Source organism: Brienomyrus brachyistius, chromosome 22 (assembly GCF_023856365.1).
Source record: "Brienomyrus brachyistius isolate T26 chromosome 22, BBRACH_0.4, whole genome shotgun sequence".
In the NCBI taxonomy this organism is placed as follows: domain Eukaryota; kingdom Metazoa; phylum Chordata; class Actinopteri; order Osteoglossiformes; family Mormyridae; genus Brienomyrus; species Brienomyrus brachyistius.
Genome location: NC_064554.1, coordinates 9272316 through 9296052, shown reverse-complemented (window position 1 = coordinate 9296052; position 23737 = coordinate 9272316). Strand labels below are relative to the sequence as shown.

The 23737-nt window shown below is 41.9% G+C and overlaps 3 protein-coding genes across 5 annotated transcripts in view; 1 reads left to right on the top strand and 2 right to left on the bottom strand.

Annotated features, from left to right (window-relative positions):
• The window catches only part of LOC125717531 (chromobox protein homolog 1), a 180009-nt gene that overhangs the window by 61517 nt on the left and 94755 nt on the right, over window positions 1-23737 (top strand). The gene's annotated exons all lie outside the window — the stretch shown is intronic.
• LOC125717517 (BTB/POZ domain-containing protein 17-like) lies at window positions 407-6880 on the bottom strand. The gene is made up of 3 exons (XM_048990545.1): window positions 6623-6880; window positions 4737-5022; window positions 407-2937 (listed from the first exon to the last, which is right to left on the bottom strand). The coding sequence occupies exons 1-3, from the start codon at window positions 6870-6872 to the stop codon at window positions 1860-1862; spliced, it is 1614 nt and encodes a 537-aa protein (XP_048846502.1). The 5' UTR covers window positions 6873-6880; the 3' UTR covers window positions 407-1859.
• The window catches only part of LOC125717512 (vesicle-fusing ATPase-like), a 30768-nt gene continuing 17834 nt past the window's right edge, over window positions 10804-23737 (bottom strand). For 2 of the 3 annotated variants that reach the window (XM_048990536.1, XM_048990535.1), the window contains 15 exons: window positions 22897-22972; window positions 22324-22479; window positions 19872-20071; window positions 19198-19363; window positions 18960-19034; window positions 18260-18447; window positions 17528-17623; window positions 17122-17278; window positions 16367-16500; window positions 16166-16232; window positions 15201-15280; window positions 14636-14770; window positions 13938-14051; window positions 13681-13732; window positions 10804-12019 (listed from right to left, as the gene is read on the bottom strand). In XM_048990536.1, the coding sequence (XP_048846493.1) occupies window positions 11976-12019; window positions 13681-13732; window positions 13938-14051; window positions 14636-14770; window positions 15201-15280; window positions 16166-16232; window positions 16367-16500; window positions 17122-17278; window positions 17528-17623; window positions 18260-18447; window positions 18960-19034; window positions 19198-19363; window positions 19872-20071; window positions 22324-22479; window positions 22897-22972 (1740 nt within the window). In that variant the 3' untranslated portion in view covers window positions 10804-11975. Of the gene's footprint in view, window positions 12020-13676; window positions 13733-13937; window positions 14052-14635; window positions 14771-15200; window positions 15281-16165; window positions 16233-16366; window positions 16501-17121; window positions 17279-17527; window positions 17624-18259; window positions 18448-18959; window positions 19035-19197; window positions 19364-19871; window positions 20072-22323; window positions 22480-22896; window positions 22973-23737 lie in introns of all 3 variants that reach the window. The other variant, XM_048990537.1, reaches the window with a different exon arrangement.

Sequence of the window (23737 nt, the reverse complement as noted above, 5' to 3'; positions counted from 1 at the left end):
ATGCAGTGATTGACACTGGACAACGGCGACTTTTTATTTTGATAAACACGTAATTCCTGTCACCTTGTATTACTATCCATGCCGTTCTACTAGTACTATTGTGTCCTGCTTGACTGTTAAACAATTCAGTTTACTTTTTATATGTTAATTACTAACTGGTGGCTAAGAAACTGAGGAAGTAAGAAGATAATACATTTTTCAAAGATTTTTAAGTGACAGTTAAATTTTAGTAATGAGTTGAATGTCCAATAAATTTTTATCTAAAAAGAGGAGGCATTACCATTATATAGCATATATATATATATATATATATATATGAATAGTCCGATATTGCTATTTTTAGGCTGTGATATGTTTTTCTGTGTCTTAACTATAGGGGCGCTGTGGGACATAAACAGATAGCGAATTGAGAAAAATGTCTTTATTGATGAGAATTGACTGCCAGAGGGAGGTGGTGCTCAGAGAGTGGGGGAAGGGTGTAATAATATCCATAATTAAATAACAGAAGCAACTATACTAAACAGGTTTTGTTTTATGACTTAATTCAGAGATACAGTCATATACTTTAAAGGGTCAACAGGTTAGTATCCTGGAAATAATCACAATAAGAATTATTTATAAAAAAAGAAGCTGTATGACAAACATTTCTCCCTCTACCAGAGATTAGCTGATTTAAAGGAGCATCCCCAAAGGGAACTGGTGTAGCATCATCACTATACTATATATCATTTCCAGAAAAAGTATAGTTTGAATACTGGGACACTAGGAGAGCCTATGTAACTGGATATAACAGAGAATTAGTCTTGTAAGCATATGTTTGTCTGCATATGTGTCTGTCTTTCACTGTGTATGTGTATTGTGTTGTGTATTCTTCATGGAAACCAGGTAGCACCTTAGAAATAAGACAATCCCAGATCGGATTTAAGCATAAATCAGGTCCTGATGATGTTGCATATTTTGAATAAGTATGAATGGCGTAACGTTTCTAAAATCGAGACAAACCATGGCGCAAGCGTTCCTGATCTCGGGATGCAGTTCTGGATGACATGACCATGACACCCCCCTCCAACCTGCCACCAGCACTGTAGGTGCAGTATGCTGAGCTCTCATTACGTTATTAATGTTACTCTGGTCGTTTTTCATCTCGCAGTTAACACTGTAACACATGTAAATGATTAAATATTATTCTATTTAAAGTTAGGGCAAGCTGGACATTTGGTAAATATTATACATCACACCTATTTTACTGTCTCATGACTATTTTAGTCCAAACATGACTAAGTGATCACACCTGGAGTAAAAGCTAGGCTAGTTTAGTTAGCTTGGGTAATAACCCTCTTTAATGTTCCAAATTGTTCATGATTAAAAACCTAGATAACATCCCCCTGTTTTTTTCTTATCCCCCCCCAAAAAAAAAATGTGGTTCAAGAATCAAGGTCTGAACCGAATCGTGGGTTTGGAGAATTGTTACACTGCTAATAACTACCACAAAGACAAGTTCAATCCTTAGAAGACAGATTTGAAGTTAAGAAAATGCATTACCATACTGGAGATCTCAAGCTACAGTTTGAGGAGCGCAGGAGAAATTTACACGCTCCATAGGATGGATCTTGGGTTCCAATATCACAGCTCCGATTCAGTGTTACTCAGCCGGCCAGTGGGATGGAGTCAGTAGTAGCTGTGAAGAGCGCAGCCCGATGAGGAAAACCTCACGTTGATTTGCTCTCTGCACTGGTTACATACACTGGATGATTTTCCATATGTGAAAAACAAAGGTCAAGCTGCTAACAGAAAGGGCTGGCTGGGAATGGGGATGGTGTGTGTGTGTACGTGTGTGTGTGTGGCGCGCATGTGTGTGGTCACTTCCTGGCCACAATGAGGCTGTGGTAGAGGGGCTTGACCACGATGTGCAGGTAGAGGGAGCTGTCGATGAGGTACTCGGAAGCCCTTCGCTGGAGATCGGCTTCAGCCAGGAAGTCGCCCGTCTCCTCGGTGCTCTGGTGGAAGTTGTAGATGTGCCGGACCACCACTTTGCCCTGCTGCCGGGCGGCCACAATGACTGTTTTCTGAAAGCTGACCCCGGCGAAGTCAGCACTGGAGGTGGCAGGTGTGATGACGATGCGAGGGCGGCCCCCATCGACGCGAGCGGCCTGCACGATGCCACTCCCGTCCGCGTAGGCCGAGCGCGTGCTGAGCGGGAGCCAGCGCGGCGAGAAGAGAGCATTCCAGGTCACCCGCTTTCCGGCGTCATGTCCGCTGGGACCCAGCTGTGTCTGGAAGCTGGTGCTGCGGTCATCCCGTGTGGGGTTGTTGATCACCCACTGGGCGCCCCATGCTGCCGACAGGTAGTTGCGCGGCGTGAAGATGCTGCAGTTCACATCGAAGTACTTGGCGAGCTGCGCGGGGGATGCCGAGTGGAACTGGAAGGCGAGGTAAAGGAGGTCGCGCACTGACTCCTGGTGCTTCAGCATCAGTGGGGACTGTTTCTGCAGCCGAAAAAGCTGATGTGGGGGGATCATGCCGTAGCGGATGGAGCGCAGCGCCGCCTCTGCCGTCAGCCCCGTCGGCTGGTTCCTGCCCACCCAGGCCTCCAGCGCCTCATACAGCTCTAGCTCACTGTGTAGCACCAGGTCGGAGCGCTGCAGAAGTGAAAGCAACAGCTCGGAGCCCAGAATGCCCCACTCGCCGCTCTGCAGCGCGGTCGACAGGTTCCACGAGAGGTACTGCAGGCAGCTGTCACGCAGCGCAGTGTCACCCGTCTGGGCTGCATACTGGTACCAGCCCACCACATGACCTGCTGGCGAGTCACTGGCCAAGTGCTGGCTCATATACAGGCTCAAGCCACGTTGCAAGGCCTGCACGCGATACTTGGTGGCCAGCTTGTGCAGGGGGACGGCCTGCTCCAGGCGTAAGACCAGCTCTCCGCAGTACAGGTACCTACGTGGTCACAGGAAGTACAGGAGACTGGGTATTTTTGCACCTTGAGTGGGGCTGCTCTCAAAGCCCCGACTTTCATTTCTCTTCTCAACTGGTGCAGGAAGTGGTATATTAAATGGAGCAATTATACATTTCTCTGAAAATATTGTAGTGAAATAGAAAATATACAGTACTGTGCAAAAGTCTTAGGCACTCAAGAGATGTTTAACGCTATTTATCTAGGTAGTAAGTGCACATTTTCTTAGAACAAAAAATATAATTTAACATAAGAACATATGAAAATTACGAGTAACACAATAAAAACTAGTAAAAATGTCTTCAGTTCTCCAGAAAGTTACTGATATCTACTTGGATAGCTAGATGAACACCACTTCAGTTCCCAAACTTCTCCACAGTGGCATCTGAACCATTCTACGTATTTATTAAATTTCACCACCAGCTCGCTTAATTAATTAACTTAATTAGTTAACAAAGTGAACGAGATATTGAATAGATATATGAGGTGGGCTAGTGGTCAGGTCACAAAACACACGGGTGTGTTGTATGGTTGCTGGAAATAACAGGGTTACTTTAGCGGAGGTTTTGAAATGGCGAAGCTGACACACTTTGTTAGGCGTAACAGCATAGTTTTACACCAACGTGACAGTTATATAAACATTTTTTTTTTGCCTGCCTAAGACTTTTGCACATTACTGTACATCTTTCTTCACCATGCAGTGGAAGCAGTCCAGAGATGGATGGATGTTTCTTAAACTACCAATCAGTCATAATAATATTAAAACTGTACAAAGTTGCCATCACTAGTAGGACTGTAACGGTACACAAATTCCTTATGTGTTGTTCGGTAATATCATTTCAATACTCACAACGAAACAAATGAATTAAACCTAGATTCACCTGTAAATTTTCAATATGGAAAACATTATGCTAAATGTGTCTGTGATTGGGTTACAGCTAAAGCTGGTTACAGTCCGTGATAATTAGCGATTTGGGAGCATTTTTGTTTCCCAATAAATTACACAAACACTGGAGGAAGTGCGGTTCATAAGACTGTACTATACTGAACTCGGATATGGTTCTGGAAACACATACAACGTGCTTAGCTCATTTGAGATCACATCGTCGTGTGCATCGGACCGGAACAGAAATAGCTTCTGCAAGTTAGTCTCCCCGTAGAATTTAAGGCGCTTTTGCCAGGACTGGAGTTAAAAATAAATAAGGAATGCTATGTGGACGTTTATCCGTAGCGACTTGCGGCTATATAGTCGTGGAGAACGCATATCTAGGCGGGATTTATTTAATTATGACACATTTAGCATAATGTTATGATGCTGTCTTATTTTTGATTTTGTAAAATTTATCTTACATGTTTATTTTTGCAATGTGCAAACAAGCATCTATTTTTTTTGTTATTCAGACAGATCGACAGATGCATTGCTTTGGTGTACGACTGTTCCTAATAGTTTGTAGCTTCAATAATAAATAATTTCAAAACAAATTTGTGCGAAATGTGTGCTAAAACGGCACCAAACCATGAATCCAAAACAAAACTTCGCACCAAACCATTAATTTTGTGTACCGTTATATCCCTTATCACTAGCATATTTGATTGACTTTAGAGTTTTCATAGTGACCTTGGACTAGGTGCACTAATTGCTGTTCCGCACCAGATAAATTTCCTAATTAAACTGGCCTGCTCTGTGTATTGATTTTTATTCTCTCCCGTGTGTAGGACTGGCTGAGCGGCTCGATAGAGAGACACAGAGAGACATAGCCACACAAGCATCTCTGCTTCTCACCGGATGAATTTGTCAAAGACAGCGGCGCAGTCTGCAGCTTCTCTCAGTGTGAGTACACTGCCATTGACGGTCTGCAGCAGCTCCTCAAACACTTCACTCTGCAGGGACAGCACCAGCGAGTGCGCCTGGATCACCTTCACCTCATCCGAGTTGGTCGACTGCACACGCAGGGACACATCGCTGCCATTGCCCTGGATGAGCAGCGCCTCCATACGCTGCACCAGTGCCATCGAGTGGTTGATCAGGGCGGCACTGTTGTCCAGAACTGACTCCTGCCGCAGGACAGCTGTGAAACAGTCACCCATATCCTGAATGAACAACTCACATCCACCAATGAATGAGCACCTTGCACCGCGAGCAACCAATAAAAAGGTTTGTGTACATGCAGATCAGATTTAACCCAGATATGCTCCTACCTGTTAAAAAAACAACATGATGCATTTTTTTCTATAACCCCTATGTATAAACCAGCTCTGTCTTTGGTCTGAATTATTTGCTGACCTCTGTATGGTGAGGAATTTTAAATGAAGCCCAACACAGTAACACATCTGTCAATACAAGGGAGGTGATGCTACGATTATATAATTCCTTGGTAACCTAGAATATTGTGTGCAGGTTTGGTCACCATACCTTAAGAAGGACATTGCTGCCTTGGAAAGGGTTCAACGTAAATGTAGAGGAATGTCTTATGAGGAGAGGTTAGCTGAACTGAATCTGTTTAGCCTCGAGCAAAGGAGACTTTGATCCATGTATATAAGATTCTAACAAGTCTGGATGCTGTTCAGACAAATAGCTATTTTAATATCAGCTTAAATACTAGAATTCTTGGCCATAAGTGGAAATTAGCGGGAGAACATTTTAAAATGAATTTGAGGAAGCACTTCTTTACACAGCATGTAGTTAGAGTATGGAATAGTCTTCCTGTTAGTGTAGCGCAAGCTAAAACCCTGGGTTCCTTTAAATCAGAGCTAGATAAGATTTTAACACCTCCGAGCTATTAGTTAAGTTCTCCCCAAACGAGCTTGATGGGCCGAATGGCCTCCTCTCTTCTGTAAATTTCTTATGTTCTTAATTCAGGTTTCAGCTTTTCTGTGCCATCTGTACAAATCTGTATGTTTATGGATTCGTTCGATTCTTTCTGTGGGGGTTTGGGACTCCAGCTGAGAGGCTGAAAGGTATTTGAAAGGTGCCCCCACCCTCGCTGCCCCCCCCCCCCATCTCCCCTGAGAGGGCTTTACTGTGACCTAGTCCCAAGCGCCAGCACTCCACATCAAATGCCAGGTTTACCCCCCCCCCCCAGCTTAGATCTCATTCTTCTGAAGAAAACCATGATCTAATGCAAAAAGCCTTGTTTTCTTTTCATGAGCTACTTTTCCTTCCCCGTTTCCCTCGTTAAATTCCCCAAACACTCCTTCAAAAGTAATGCAGCCAGCGCTTGCTTGTTTCATGCGTCGGTTTAGTTCCGCCGTCCGCCTTTCGCCGGGGCCGTCAGCCACGTCTCCCTCTGCTTCCCATTCCACTCATGTCCTGTGGCTTCCCACCAGTAAACAAACAGGGTGGAGGAATGGGTAAATATCTAGAACCTCCCCCACCATACCCCCCCCCCATGAAAGAACTGAAGGGAATCAAATAGACTTGTCGGATCTCCTAACAACTATAAATAGCACGCCCAAAAACCTGCGTCCAGGGTCCGAAGGCTGACAAGGGCAGCGCATCAGGAGCTGAGTGAGCCCAAGCCCGTCCATCTTTGTAAGAATGAACAATCAAGCATGACCATGCTTTCTCTGCCAGCCCTCAGTCCCAATACCAGGCATCAGCTGGGATGCTTGTCATGGATGCCTCTACTTATGTTTGACTTCCCCAGCAATCCGGCCATGTCTCCTTACCTCCGCTTACCATTGCAGCCTGCAGGCAGAAGGAGGTGAGCAGTATGACCCCGCAAATCCCAGCAGGGAATCCTCCTTGGAACGCAAAGGCCATTTCTGGTCCCGTTGCTCCTCGTTTGCTCCCCCCTCGTGGTATAATCCTCTTCTGTTTTGTGTGCCTCCTCTCCCTCAGTGTCCCTGTGTATCCCACAGCGAGGCTCGTCTCTGCTCGGTGGCCACGCTGCCCCATGTGGCCCTCCAGCTCCAGCATGCACACACTTTATGTAGGACAGCAGTCCTTTCAGGCACACCTCACAGCCTCTTGGGCCTCATTGATTGGTGGAATCTAGCCGGGCCATTGCCATGACAATGGGTTTGATTTTGAGTTCCCCCCTTCTCAGAGCAGCGTGCCATCAATCTGCGGGCCATTCTGCCATGGAGGGTGGGTGTGGGGAGGGGGGCAATTTACTTATTTTATTTTTAACATTCAACAGTGTTGAGTGCACATACATTCACACACACACACACACACACACACGGTCTCCTTTGCTGGCAGCCTACATCCTTGTGGAGAGTTTGTAAACCTACGGGGAACCACAGGTCTTTCTGTAAAGGAGGAGCAGGACTCACTGACCGCCCTCTGCTTTATGACAGGTCCTACTGCAGCATCCAATCCTCACCCTCAGCCTGCGACACTCCCCAGAGACTCCCCAGAGGCAGCCTCTAGGAGATACATGACGAGACAGAGTCGAGAGCCAGTCAGTGCCTGGCTCTGGAGCATCTCACAAGGCAGGCTTTGCACTCCTCCTGGGAAGCCGCCTTGTAAAACTGCAACTGGTATTTTCCTGCAAGCAGTATGACTGGTACTGTACTCCCTCCTCTGGATTGATCAGCCAAAAATCCTTATGTAACTCTGGCTCAGAGCACTTTGGAGATTCACAGCAGATCAAATCAGGGGGCTTTTGCATCTGTTGATGGAGGTCGGGTTAAAACTTTGAAACGTTGGGTAGGCTGCAGGATCATCTAAGGGGGCTGGACGGGTGGGTCAAACTACCCCCTCAAGGAGCCCCGCCTACATGAATGCCTTTTACCCCTTGTTATTTTATGTAGCTCAAGATGAACATGTCCCCAGGCCCTGGTGTGGTGTGATTTAGAGCATAAACTGTCACAAGACAGTGAAATGCTCCTCATCTCTGAGGGGAACTGTAAAAGGCAGCGTGCAGCGCAGGGCTTGGGTGAGTGTTGGCTGGAGTGTAAAATCGAGCTTCATTTTGCTGGAAACCATGACAACTCACCAACTGACACAAGAGGATCATGGATGGGAATGAGTGCGAGCAAATATGTTACCGGCCTTGCCAATCACTGCCCACACAGGGGCAGTTGTGGGTGGGAAACACGCCTAATTACCCTAACTAGATTGGCAAATCGATGGCGTTTTTTTCTTACGCTACGGTGTAAAGCTGCGGCAGCCAACACTATCAAGCGGATGTTCAGCGATTCTGAGAGCAGGCCAGCGGAGATCCTGAAGAGGTGATAATAAATGTACTGCTCTGGACCTGAGAGCTTTTGGGGGATCATTCCCCCATGGTGGGAAACGTGACCACACCAGTAAACCTTCCAGTGTGCAAACAGCCAGTGTCTTCACATACCACACTGTACCACAAAAAAAACAGGGAGAGAAGGGATTAGAGCTCAGCACCATTCCTGTGTAAAAGTCACTAACCCAGCATCTCCCGGGTCTCTCCATCCTGGAAGCCCCTCCCTTGGTCCCTCTGTCAGCCCAATAAACCCTACAACTATCCCTGCTGACATTTTTTCCATGGGAGTCCAAAATTCAAGGAAAGACCATTCAGGAGCTAAAAATGGACCAGGAAATACAACACTGCTTGGCTTCCCGTGGGAGCACGACTGCGGCACCCATGTACCTGAGGTGGATCTCATATAATCTGACACTGCAGAACAGAAAGCCTATGCACTGGCCTCGCTAATCTGCTCTGTTCACCACAATCTTTTCCCACAAATGCCCCCCACCCAACCGGCCCCCTGGTTATTTATTCTGTGTGCTTCTCTCTCCCTTTGCCTTCTTCTGCATTCCTGAAACGCTCCTCTGACTTACTTCTAGAATTGCCTCTTAACACCCTGCCGAAACACACACACAGACACACACAGACACACAAGTTGGTCTTCCTATCTAAATGGGGACTGCACATTCATTTCTATGGGAAAAGCCCTAATCCCAGTCACGACACCCGTAACCTCTACCCATCCCTGACCTTAACCATAAGTAACCAGACAAAATACAAGACTTTTGGCACTTTTACCTTTTTTGATTGCATTCACAGATTTTTATAAAACTGAGGTTATCCAGATGGGGACCTGAAGAAATGTCCCCAAAAGTAAGGATGTTTCGGGTTTTACTGCACTTTGGGGACAATTGGTGTGTAAAGCATGAAATGTAAAGCGCTTCGCGTACTTGCAAGAGTAGAACAGAGTAGAATATAAACGCAGTCCATTTACCAAAAGGAAGCTCCAGAAAGCCACACCAAAAATACTACAGTATAAAACATACATCCTTCGATTCATTAGAAACTGTTGGATTTATTAACGGTCGTCTCTGGCATTAGGATGTCGCTGCTGCCTCTTACCTGGCTGGTTTCTGGTCGTTCCCAGTGTCTCCTTTTCTGTCCTGCTGTCTTAGAACTTTTGAACCTGAAAGCATCCTGCTGCTCAGTGTAGCCTTCTGCCAGCAGAACCACAATTAAACCAGGATTTAAAAATGCAGATTTGTTCAAAAACATAGAGCGGTCTCTTAATTTGCACACTTTTCTTAAATAACATTTATGCTGTGAATTCTTTTGTTCCAGTATATTTTCAAATGCCAAAACAGGTCAGTTGCCTACCAGCATTAAAAAGATAAAAATAAAAACTTGGTACATTGCACTCGGTGATGTACGACTTGGATGCAGCTGCTCGGCTATGGAAACCCATTCCATGAAGTTCTCTACGCACTGCTCTTGAGCTAATCTGAAGGCCACATGAAGTTTGGAGGTCTGTAGCTATTGACTCTGCAGACAGTTGTCGACTTCTGCGCACTGTGTCCCTCAGCATGCATTGTCCCCGACCGCTTTGTGGCCGAGTTGCTGTTGTTTCTAGTAGCTTCCACTCTATTATAGTACCACTAACAGTTACCTTTGGGAGGGCCATTGTCTTTGTCGGACAATCACTGTTCACCAATGCAGACAAAGGAGCATTCTGCTGATGTGAAAGTCATTTTATTGTACTTTTAATATGATAAAAATGCAATTTCTTCTATTCATGGATAACCGTGAATTTGGATGAGCAGTAACTTTGTAAATTACAAAATGTCACTTGTTTTCTAATTTTAATCGCTACTATAAAAACCTGAAAAATAAAAATATGTATATATTAGCTGTTGGTAACTAGGTGCTTGTTCTTTTAGCAATTTTCACTATTCTTACAAGATTTTTTGTAAGTGTAAGACCATAATGAATATTATGAATAATCATTTCACTTATTTAATTCATTGGGCTCAGTGTAAAGTGCAAGACACGACTAACATTTCATGGCCAGATAAAAGACAGAGCAGAGCAAGTGAGTAATGGATGTTCTACACAAATATAAAGTGGATGCAACTCACCTTCGCTCTACATTTCTGTGAGATGTTTGGTGCAAAAAATGCAAAAACAAACAGCACTTGAGACTCATATCGGCAGATGTAGTTACTGACTTGTGATTCTGCCAGAAAAAGTCAAAGAAATGTATTTAGTGAGAAAGCATTCTGCAGGTGTGCAACTCTCACAGGATGAATTCACAGACTGATTCGCGGATGTGTCAGTTTTGTCCATGAGTTCGCATTTTTTTTGTTTACGACTGTCTGAATTAACAGCGTCCTCAACAAGTTGACTTGGTAAGTGAAATGGTAGGTATTCAGGAGAGGGGTGGCATGCGATTTGACGAGGAGCCTTTGAGGAATTTCTCAACTTGGCGGTGCAAGGCCTATAATCAAGAACGTATGTGCGTGAAAACCATCTCCAAGTGACTGATGAACATTGAGGATTCAACAGAATCATGTGGTGTGACCTCTAGTAACAGAACAACATACTTCTCTCCAAGTGACACTCTTGTATATGTCAAAAATACAGAACAAATCATAGTGTATAATACAGTAGGACATCTAGGGAAATGGGTGAATCTGTGCTTTATTGCAATAATACATATTATCATTATAATACATGGGATTTATCACATATCCTCAACAGTAAGAATAAAGAGCTTTTGAACAGTAAAATATGGACGTCACACGTTTGGAGCACAGTAAACTGTATACAGCAGATATTCTTCTGATAGGACCGGCAGATAGACAGTTAAAGATTAGAAAAAAAAATACACATTGCTCACAATCAAAATATGATGTTCTTTACACTAACAAAAATACAGGTTAGAGCAGTAGGTGGAATGAATGAACCGTTAATTTAATCTTGCGAGCCTTCGTCAGCCATTTAATCGAGTCTAGCTGCTAGTGTGTAATGCCAGTTTCTTTCTGTTGCATGCAGGAGTTCAGGATGTACAGGGCAGAGGACCAACCTTTTTGCTTCCAACGTTACATCTGCTCAGTTTGCCTCCAATATGCACTATATCTACCCCATCAGACCATGTTTCATCTGCGATACACACGTCCCTTTTGCACACAAGGTGTATTTTTCTACGAACACCAAACGCCACGTTACGAGGATATTTCATTTGACAGACACATTCTCCACAGCCAGTCAAAGCAGTGAACCTGATTGAAATAGCAGCTCTAACAGACAGTCATTCACGCAATTTTAAATCTTAACAAGTCAAATACGCGAGAAATTTAAAGACATTGCCAGTATCATATATTGAATTGATTGTGTCTATGCATTTGTATTGTACATACTATACAAAATATAAATTAAATAAGTTAAGGGTAGACATTAAAACAGCACGTTATATAAACACCATTTACCATGTGTAAACTGAAAGTAACGCTTAATATTACTGTTGTACCAGTATGCGTTTTATATATATATATATATATATATATATATATATATATATATATATATATATATATATATATATATATATTTATTTCTTAAACTTAAGTATGCGATTCTAACATCAAATAGCACATCTCACAGTATTTACCATTGAAATTACAATTATACACAAGACATTGATTCATATGGGATATGTCATCATAACAGGATAGACCAGGTTGTTTTCTCCATAGGAAACATGCAGAATAGCTGAATTGGGACATAGGAAAGCTTACTGTATATCCTCTGGCTGGCTCAATCTGAAGATCAAGATTAACAATGTCTAGGTCTCTTCATAAGAAAGAATCGGAAGTTCTACTGATAGCAGCTGCGGTCCCTGTGGACAAAGGAGTACACTTGTCAAAAAAAAAACAGGATCTAGGCCTTTTTTTGTAGTCCAACTGATTCCTTTCTTTGGATTATTAACGTAATAACGATGCATTATGTAATAATTCAACAACATGTAACATTAAATAAAATTAGGTACATTTTCAGGGGTTCGTTTCCCAAAAGCTTCATGACGCCAAGTAGTTTGTTACCTCGTACTTAAGATCATTTGCTTGTTAATCGAGTGTTTCTCAAATCCCTTTGTAGCAAAAGTAGTAGGTAACCTGATAAATTAACAAGTGACTAGACCCACTCGTTATTTTCTATGTAATTTTTTATTTGGACTTTTGCCTGCTATTCTGACACAGAAACACAGAAGTCATCTGAAATGGATCACAAAACATGCTGATGCTCTTTTTTGGACAATATAATAATAATAATAATAATAATAGGTTAATGTTGCAACATAAAATTATAATTATTTGTCAAGGTATTACATAATGCATTGTTATGTGGTATTACAATGCATTATGTAATACTACCACATTATGTGTTGTTAAACGGCATTCTGGTACACCTATGAATACTGTAGGACTTGAACATGGTGCTTGTTACGGACAAACCGTGGCTAAAACAGAATAGATAAAATATAACAAATACCAGAGCACCACTCAGGTTTAGATCAGGCAGCCCATTCCTCCCAGTCACACCCTTCCAGGTTTCATTGTTATTAACCCACACGAGCGCTAAAGTTCCCCAGTACAACAATGGAATTCCTAAAGGGGCCATCTTCTAACACCCCACACAAGGTCTCCGAGAACACTAGATGTTTTGTGCATAGGCACAGAGAATAGTCAGTGCCTCCCTCCAAACTTGAAGTCGAAGGGCAGAGACCCTCTCTATCACCGGGAGGAACTTCAACGTGAACCGAGAAGACCCACACCTGTCCGGAGCCCCTCACCCAGGGGATTCTAGAGTGGAAGACAGTCCAGCCCCTCTCCATGAGTTTGGTTCCAGAGCCTGTGCTGTGAGTTGAAGTAAGCCTGACTATTTCTGGACAATATCTCTCTACCTCTTGCATTAGCTCAGCCCCCCCCCCCCCCCCCCCCGAGTATTTGCGAAAAAAGAACCAAATGCTCATTAAGTATGGTGGTGAAAATGTTGCGGTTTGGGGCTGCTTTAATGCCTCAAGGCCTCGCTAACTCGTCATCCACTATGAATTCAACATAATACCAGAGAGTGCTTGAGAAGGATATGAGGCTGTGCATGAAAAAGAGTTGAAGCTGAATAAATGGGCCACAAACATACGAGGGCATCGAGAAAGGAGCGGCTCAAAACAAAGAAATGGACAATATTGGAATGCCGAAGTCAAAGTCCAGATAGCAACAGAGCTGAAATGCTGTGTCAGGAGTTGTGTGTACCGCGTCACTGGCAGGAAACCCTACCAGCATCACACAGTTAGAGGAATTCTGCATGTAGGAACGAGCAAAACCGTCCATGAAAAGATAAAATTTCAAGAGTGTGCTTATTTATGGGGAAGCGTGTGGGTCAATAGTTTAAGGCTCTGTTCCTGTTATGGGAAGGTTGCCAGGTGAAGGCCTGTGCTCAGATGAATAGTTACATCTCCACTGGGCCCTTCAGCAAGGTCCATAATGGAAAATACTCACGTGCCTTCATCCTTGAGCAGAGACAAAAACTTGCCGACTCTGTATTCTTGGTCCATCTGAAAACCAAGCAGATCACACACTGTTCATGCTGAAATTCACACACTGTAACAAACTCCAATTACCAGGGATCGTCAACCTGTTGACACACAGACAACCATACCTGTGGCAAGGCTCTTCTGTGTCCACAGTAAAATGTTTCATGGATCGCGGAAAAATAATTCGGACAAGGCTTTACAAAGGATTTAATGACGTGAATCGTACCTGGAGGGACATCTCAATAAGCATCAGCAGCTTCTTGATGCCAATCCGCACTCTCTTGCCCTTAACTTGCTGCGAAATGGTGGCCCTCTCTTTGTCTGTGAAGCTGCCAAGCAGCTGGCAGAGACAAAAAGAAGATGCAAGGTTCAGGATTGTTTAATACTAATACTATTAATACTAATAAGGCCGGGGTGTTTTGTATTCAGTTTGGTGCAGTGTAGCAGCAGCAGACATGCAGCATCACACGCTACGGGGAAATTCGAGATGCCGCTTTGCCTAAATGCGTGCTTTCGGACTGCAGGAGGAAGCAGATAAAAATTCACGGCTGGAGGTAGGAACTGAACATGCGCGACACTGAACATGTGACCCTCTGTGGTGTTAAATGCATTGCTATTAACAACGAAGATGTTGCAAAGATATTTACAGCAAAAGATAACTACAGTTTGTGAGAATTCAGTCAGCAGAAAAGGCACAAAAACACACATACTCCTGAGGCAGTAACTAAGCTTGAAATACTGGCCAAAAAATGTATTTTTTTCCTGTTAAAATAGACTGACATTTCTTTGCATTCTTTAGCTACAGTATCTAAGTTCATTTCAAACCCTGAAAGAAAAAAATTTCCTACTTCGTCATATTCCTTCCTCCATTTGTTCTCTATCATTATCTTTTCTCTCCCTTCTCCATCCATGCTGTTACTGTACCTCCAAGGCCTCGACCAGGTGTTCCCCAGTTGAGATGTTTGGAACATGAATGGTGGTGCTGAATGCATCCAGCATCTCCATCTCTTGGAGCACATCCTTCCGACTGGTTGTTCCTATGATCAGCAGCTTACGTCCCTACAGAGTACATGGAATACATCTGACTGCCTGGAGTAAATGTAAGTCATTTCTTTTTAAAATCAATATTGTAATTAATACTGATTGATGAAAAAAACACTATTATTAAGTAAATGTGAGGCTTCAAAGAAGTTTTCTGATGACTGTTGTAATTTTAATGAATTTTGAAGAGTCACCCCCTTCATTTTGTAGATCTTGTATCATATTGCACCTCAATTCATTTTGGTATAAACAAAAAAAAATTTTTTGTAGTTAGCTGCAAATGAAATAAAAGTTCCACTTTTTTTCCATTATATAAAAAGATTTATATAATTATATAAAATGGGCGCAGATTTGCAAAGTGTGCAAAACACTAAGTGTCATTTTTCTATATAAGATGCAGTTTAAGTACAATTTATGTATAACAATCTCAGGTATATACAGTACCCACCTTAGGTGGGGGTTTCTTCAGCAACACGAGCAGAGCTTGCAAGACGAGATTGGAGAAACGTGGCCCAATGGGAACATAATCTGGGAGAAGACATGAAAGAAGGATTCGGGGTGTATTCTTACTGACACAGAGCCAAATATCCCTGAATCAAATACTCAGCAACCATTCTGGTCTATAAAGGGTTACACCTCTGTAGTCACTCTGCTAGTACAGAAAAACATCACTTAGTACAATTACTATGTCATTTGATATTTTTTCTGATCTGACACAAATAAAGGATTAACTACAAACAAAACTGACCAGGTTAAAATGAAATGAAAATTAAACTGGCTGGAATGAAATTAAGCACATATTCAGCTCTCCGTTGGACATTTAAGGTCTCTGTGGGCTTGTAGCCACAAGTCCCTTATATTTAAGCCTAAGGCCATTAATCCAGTACACAGGACAGAAAGATATATATTCTTCTGTGGCCCGAATTAGGGTGAATTGGGTCATCCCAGAAACTGAGCTAGGCCAGGATTTGTAAGCTACCATTTCATTTAAAAGAACCTGAATTTCATTGTACTGAGTACTTGCTGTGTACTGACTGGTCAGTCTCTAGTAATCATGCACGTGCCAGTAATGCTAATGTGAAACATCTGGGTGAGCCTTTCAATCAAGGAAACAAACCAGTATTAGCACAAGAAAAACCGAACTATTTAGCCAAACACATGAGCCTTTCAGTTTTCAAGTAGTTTCCAAAACCTGAAGTAGCTCAAAATGTCCTCCCTGACATGGATTATCTGCTCACCCTAACCTGAACGGAGAATGAAACATGCACAAAACATGACTTTTACTAATATCATGGTTGTATATTTTACTCAGTTTTTTTGTAAAACACCCACAGAGCTTCAGTCTCATTAAGTGGCCAAACGTTTTGTCCAAAGACTGAGCTGACCATGGGTGGGTTGTTCATGCTCGCTTACCAAGCAGGCGCTCAATGTCATCCACCACCACGCAGCTTAGCTGCGATTTGTAGGCATCGTCGAAGATCTGTCAGAAACACAGTGAGAGCCTGGTTTCAACTAATTCAGGGGGGATTGCAGGAAAATTAAGGGATTAGGCTATCTTAATTTCCTGAATGCAAAAGGCAAGGCAATCATTTGAGAAATGGCCACCCCTTTCACCTTCTTAATCGCTTGGCACTTAGAGATCTCTGAGTGGCCAATCATCTTATCCGGAGAGCAGATCTTGATAAAGGGAAACTGGGAATCCTCTGAGATCTTGGCAGCCAGTGCAGTCTTGCCACTGTGGGGTGGTCCTAGGAGAGTAAGACGAAGGCTTTAAACTCCCTATAGCACCCGTGACATGTCTCACAACTGGCTTTTAACACCTTTAACAAAAACATAGATTCAATATTTTACTTCCGCTTAGAGATTATTATTATTTTTATTATGTTTATCCATCGTTAAATATCTTGTTTCAGAGAGTTATTAACTTGCCACGCGCATCTTGTGTAAAGTACGAAACTTGATTTTTAGTTCAAAATTAACAAGCTCATTCCGAAATAGTAGTTTTACGTTTGCTGTCAAAATCCTGGTTTAAGTCATAAGTGGCTTGTGCCACCAGTATTATAAGATGTAGGTCCTTGGCAGGTTAAAGTGACCAAACGTATTTTTACTTTTTCATCCTTAGATATGATGGCTTAAATGATAACGAATGCCTTAAAATGCATAAATTATCTTTACACTGTCTATTACAGACAGTTAAATGCAGCTAGCGGCCATCAACCTGACATTCACAAAATATTTCAAATGTGAATTCTTCTCATAGTCTCCTCTCATAACAGAATAAAACTTCATATTTTGTATGCATGTCAGTTAATGTCTTCAGTATTCAGTAACTTTATCGCAATGTTTCTGTGTGAAGAGTCTTCAATAACCTTCCAAAAGCACAGCCACCAGAGGTGTACGATCACTGTTCTTGGTCTGCTGAACCAGCAGCTCCCCGTCATCTAAGACGCGGGTCACAGAGTCTCCCCATTTAATGATGCCATTCATAATGTAGCTGGCATAGTCCTCTTGGTTGGTGCCAAAAGCCTAGTGGAGGAGAGAGGTAGAATCCCAAGATTAATCAATCAAGGAAAGCATATATTTTCATATGAAAAATCTACACGTACTTTACTAACAAAAAAATTAAGCTCTAACTTCTAGAGCTTCATTTTCAGTGATTGTCCGTATAATCTCCAAAGGATCCATTGATTTATTAAATGATTTAATACGACACTGCAGTTTGATTTGGAGTCCAGGGAACAAAGGCTTCTAGTGCAGGTCAAAGCGGAGACTCACGGGCTTGATGTCGTTATTTAAGGAGCCTAGGAAGTCTGCACGATGGACCTGCAGCTTCTCCGCTTTCTCCATGTCCACTTCTACTGTGGTACTGGCCTGCACAGGAACACAGCATATAGGATAAAAGAAAAGCGTATGTGGTTTAGTTTTAGCAGTGGTATCCAGAAACAATCAAATGTAAAATGTAGCAAAGGCTGCATACAGTTTTCCTGGATCACTGCGCTGTCAATAAAACTCGTTTAAATTATTAAACTAGCCAGAAAGAAGACTTTTCTAATTCAACTGACATCTAAACACAAACCAAAAAAAAGCCATTTCTACTATCACTATGACTGTGTAAGTCATGAGTTTATATTAACTAAATAAATAAAATAAATGTTTCTACATTTACACATTCAATATCTTTGCAAATCAGTTATAAGAATATATATATATATATATATATATATATATATATACATACATATTTACATTTACAACATAGTTTTAGTTGATTTTAACACATTTTATAGCATTTTACATTGAATAAAATGTATTCTAGTTTAAAGGTGCAATATTTATGTTGAGTATGACAGGACAAAGACATCTTGAATATTGCCTGAGAACTAATTTGATAACATGTTCAACTGAGCGAGCCGCGGAAAAGGCAGAGTAATCGGCAGTGCAGGAAACATAATGAAAAGTGAGAGAACGCAGCCCTGAATGGAAGCTCAGTGTAAGTGGACGGAGGACCTTGATGTGGCGGTTCATGGCGGTGGACTGGGCAGCCCGAACCAGACCCTCCAGCTCAGCACCACTGTAGTTCTTGGTCTCCGTTGCCAGTTCTGCCAAATCCACATCGGTGGACAGCAATTTGAACTCGCGCATCTTGGCTGTGTGAATATTAAGAATCTGCAGCCGGCCCTTTTCGTCAGGAAGGCCTGGAGGAGGGGATGGAAGATTTTTTCTTAAAGACCACAAAACTAACAAGAGATGAGTGGTGAGGGTTTCTGGCAGAGTAGTACATGAAAGTAATAGAATATTAAGGCTTTATAAGAAATGAAAGCTTCTGTACCATTCATACAAATATATTAAGATATTTCGTCTATGAGGATCATTCTGTTAACATGACTGCTAAAAAGGTTGTTTTGACATTATTAAAAATTCATTAACATACAGAGTTAACGTTTCCTGGGCTACATGGCCAAGTTAACATTTCCTGTATGGAAGATGTCTTACACATTCCATATTCCAAGACAAAATGTCATTGATTGTTATCCAACTAACATCTAAAGTTTTCAGTCTGTCCCAAAATGATAAAACATATAGGAGTTTATTAGTGTATGTTGGTGGGTCTCTATCAAATCTACATATATTACACCCAAAATATGGAAAACCTTAATAAACTAGACAAAGAGCAGGTTTTTCCTGATGGCAGGCAAATATTTCTTACCAATTTCCATTTTAACCTCAAATCTTCCCGGTCTCATCAGAGCTTCGTCGATCAAATCTGGCCTGTTTGTCATTCCTAAGGACAAGTATTGCCAAAGAAACACGATTAGCTTGCCACAGCAGAACATCAAAATATTTCAGTTCGCCGGCCGGTAGCCTTATGCACGCTCACAGAAAATCACACTCTCCTTTCTGCTGAGTTTGCCTTAGGCGATAGAGCCTCTGTCAAACTGTCGCACCTATCACAAGGATGTTGTTCAGCTGCTCCACACCGTCGATCTTGGACAGCAGCTGGTTGACCACCGTGTCATGGACGCCTGTGCTACTGGCTCCGGTGCCGCGCTGCTTGCAGATGGCATCGAGCTCATCGAAAATTATGATGTGCAGACCACTGTTAGCACCTAGCTGTAAAGACCAAGAGGGAGCAAAGCTAAGAACGAAAAAGTGGCACTGCTGTACATGTGACATGCGGTTAGGAAAGCAACATCTTCAGTGTTGTCATCCCATACTAATGAACTAATGAGACAGTGGCATACTGAGCTGAAACTGAGATTGAGAAAGAAAGAACCGAGAAAGAAAACTTAAGAAGAACCTAAAAAGCGACAGCACTGCATGCCCTGGACAGCCCTGTCACCTGCCCTGCCCATCTGATCCGAACTCCTCACACATTCACCAAACTGTACAATTTCGCCTACACACTGCCAGAAAAAGGGTACACTCTGGTTTTTCCCTAAGATACAAACAACATTAATGTATCCTCAATGGTACATTTACTTACTGCTAGGGTACAACTGGCAGACCCTTGTGGGTACAGCCCCAGTGACAAGTAATTGTACCATCAAATTGGTACTTATCTTCTGCTTGTGCACACACAGGCATATGTGTAACTGGCAAGCCTGTTGGAGTTACTTACTCTCTTCTGCTCTTCTTCAGCCTCAGCAAAGAGTTTCCGAATGTTAGCCTCTGATTCCCCCACGTACTTGTTCAGAATTTCAGGCCCATTGACAATCTTAGGCTCACGGGCATTAAGCATCTTCCCAATCTGCCGGGCCATCAGAGTCTTTCCACAGCCAGGGGGGCCAAAGAGCAAGATGCCTTTAACATGCTTACAGCCTAGAGGAAAAACAAAACAAATGGATGCACAATTATCACGTAGCATGTTTATAACCCTTTATAATCCTCCAAGTAAAGGAGTTTTGGAAGTGACCAATGAATTTCATGGCATCCATAAAAAAATGACAAACAAGCAAATACTTTCCCAGCTATACTTCATTTCTGGGATTGTCATAGGTTTCACTGTGATAGGCATAGATTTCATTAATTTCACAAAGCATCACAATAGAATAAACCATAAATTAGGAAATATAGTGCTTGCAGAAATAATTACATACAGTACACTTTTCTTTACAAAGATGGCTGTTTTGTAAACTTACTTAAAATGGATTGGTAATATTTTTTGCTACTAAAAGACAAAATGTAATGTCCTTGTCTGTAATGACAAACAGAAAACACATCTCTAGGAATTCTCACTAATTGACATGTCCCATCTATATCCTCTCAGATTGGATCGGAATTGCCGTAAACAGATTTTCTATTTCACCCTTGGCTGGACCACTCAAGGACACTGAAGCCATTCCAGCATTGTCTTGGCTAAAACTTCAGTCCAAGTTCATACGTGCTCTGGAGTAGGGTGTCTTCAAGGACCTCTCTGTGTTTGACATCATTTACCTTCCCGTTAATCCTGCCCAGTTCCTGCCACTGAGAAGTAGCTAGCTATCCTTCTAGCAAGATCTCCCATCTTGAAACAAGAACTAATGCTCTGTTACAGTGGCCAATGATTTATTGCTCACATCCTGGAACAACGTCCTTCTTGTTACCCAATTTGGCCAGTTGCCTCTTACGCTCAACATTGAAGGAGGTCACTGTGATGTGGAGGTCGCTCTGTCATTCACTCTGATCTACCTTTCTAAGTATTGTCCAAGGAAGGGAAGACCTTAATTTGGAATATTATGGTAAATTTCAAGTTTTTACATTTCAATACATTTTCAAAAATACATAATGTGTTTCTACTTCATTTATATAGGGTACTGTTGACTGAATGTTATTTTGCTATCAGTCTGTTATGAAATAACACAAGAATGTCTGGAAAAAGGGTGGGGGGGGGGGGCTCTGAAGTCACTGTATGTCTATAAATGAATTAAAATTCACACTTTAATTGTCTTTCCTGCCAACGTAACTTGTTAACCATCCTAAAATAATTGTCGGAATGATTTTGCAGATCTGCTCTGCCATGTTGGGTGGGAGATTCTATGGGTTTGCGTTTTTGACCCCACTTACTATTACATCAGCATACTGTATATCTCCTTCCCAGCTGGCTGATTCCCAATTTACCACTTCTGTCAAAAGCCAAACACTGAAGAAGGAAATATTACTTTGTGTTGCTTTCTGTGACTATTAACTACTCTCTCTTAAATTGTTAGTGTGCTTGACCCTTTCTCAGTTCTGTGCTTGAATGTGTAGCCCTCTTGGATTCAGTTGCTTAGATCTTTTTCTGTAAATATCATCTACATATTTGGAAATATCGCATACATTGTAAGTCGCCATTAGTTTCTTCTGTGCTTATGATAAGATAGCGAGTTATGCAAGCTTTGTGCATTTTTATTACTTTTCATTTTGTTACTTTGTCTCTTAGCAGTATTTTTGTGTATTTTGGTCTGATTGGCTCTCCCCAAATTCACTAATAAACTAGAAATGGGGGTTGTCAAAACAACAGGTATTCCCAGGACTATGTCACTTCCTTTACCCATCTGATCTATTCGTTCCACACGCGCCAATTTCAATATAATTCAATTTAACGTTTTAGTTATTTGTGTTCTTGTCTAAAAATAACGACTGCAAAGCCAGAAGTTGGAGTGAAGTGCACAAAAACTATGGGTTTTACGGTAGTAAATTTATTCACTCACACTCACATCTTTGTAACAATACATAATGTCTCCCAATCTATTTGGTCTTATTCTGCTAGAAAGCACATCTACAGTTTGTTTCCCTGTCAGTCTTCGCTCTTTTTTGTCCCCTAAACAAGAGCTCCTATTTACCCAAGAATTAAACTGTATTAATTATGCAGAATATCATGATTTTTCTTCACTGTTTTGGTGTGTTCGGCTAACCGGACACGCAAGCCTTCGGCAATTCCCAACAAGGTGGTTACTATACCCGTTCTTTTTTTCTTTTTTTTTTGGAAATACAGGTGAAACAGGAAAGATATGTGAATATGCGAAACAGCATTTTGCTGCACTGTGGAATGCCAGAGAGACATCCTACTCCGGTGACCAAGCAGAGGTCTGCTTCGATATCTCAGGACTCACCCATTTGCTCCACAATGTCAGGGGGGAACACCCGGGAGGCAAAAGCCCTACGGAAAATGTCGGAGAACTCCTTGTCGAGACCTCCGATGCCCATACGCTCGAAGTTCCAGTCGGGGTTGATGATGGTCTGCCGGGCCTCTTTGGTTTTAGCTTTCCCTGAGTTGGGGTGGGGTTTATTGTAATACGTTGTATTATTTTAATTCATTTCTCACAAATCTGGTTTCAACAACAAAATTACAGCAATAAGGCATTATACATAATTCATATTACCATAGTCCTTTAACAATAAGGGTTAGTGTTTTCACAATAGACATAGCAGCATAGACATATATCTATAGTTTATAAGTTACGGTATTACAAAACACCTTTTAAAGACAGATATATATATATATTATTTCATAATGAAATGAACAAGTATCATTCCTGAATGATGGTTAACGATCAGTTTTACACTTTGTTGTTTTAAGTATCCCATGTCAAATTTCTAGCATTTCAATGGGATTTTTTTTCTTCATAGCCAAATAAGACAAAACGCACCCTCTTGAAATTGACCAACACTAACGTGCCACTTACCCACCAAGGAGAGGGAGGAGCTCTCCGCTTTCTCAAAAATCACCTGACTATTACCTACCAAAAGGCCAATATCGATCTAAAACAAAAACACAGGAGGAACCATTAAAAATCACGATGCTACAAATGGTTCCCTCGGTAGAACAAAGAACTACGTATGAAGAAGGTTTTCAACAGGTCTTTACAAAACAGGAACCAGTAGCGGTTCCAGATGTCTGAATGTCCATTTCAAACATCTAACAGAACACATGGATAACAGTAGATGTGGAAAGCAAAGACCTTGCTTTGAACAAACCTTGTTTTGTTATGTTACAAACTAAAATTCCATGAAAATTCCACTTTATAGAATACTCTTTCACTGTTTACCTATAAATAACAGCAATATATGCAATACCCACACTTATCATAATTTCATGATTAGTTATAAGTGATATTGAGTTTTTGCAAACTCTTCCTTGCAAAACTGCTGCTGCCTGTTATTTGGATAGCAGCAGTGTACAGCACGGTTCCCCAGTTCTGGTCCTTAAGGGCCAGAATCCAACACATTTTGCAGATTCCCCCGTTCAAACACACCTATAAACCAGGTGATAAAAATGTGTGTGAGCAGGGACATACATATAGAAACTGTATTGCATTCTGGCCCTCGACAAAAAGAACTGGGGAACCCAGGTCTACAGTGATCTCGTAGTCATGCTTGTCTTTGGACTCTGTAGCACGTTCTGCTCACAAAACAACTATATCATTATCTATCAGTTCTGCTGCATGTTGGCAAGTCCTCTGTTTCATGCGGATGAAAAGCCCAGCAAAAGCACGACTGTACCAGCACCATGTTTAATGGTACCGA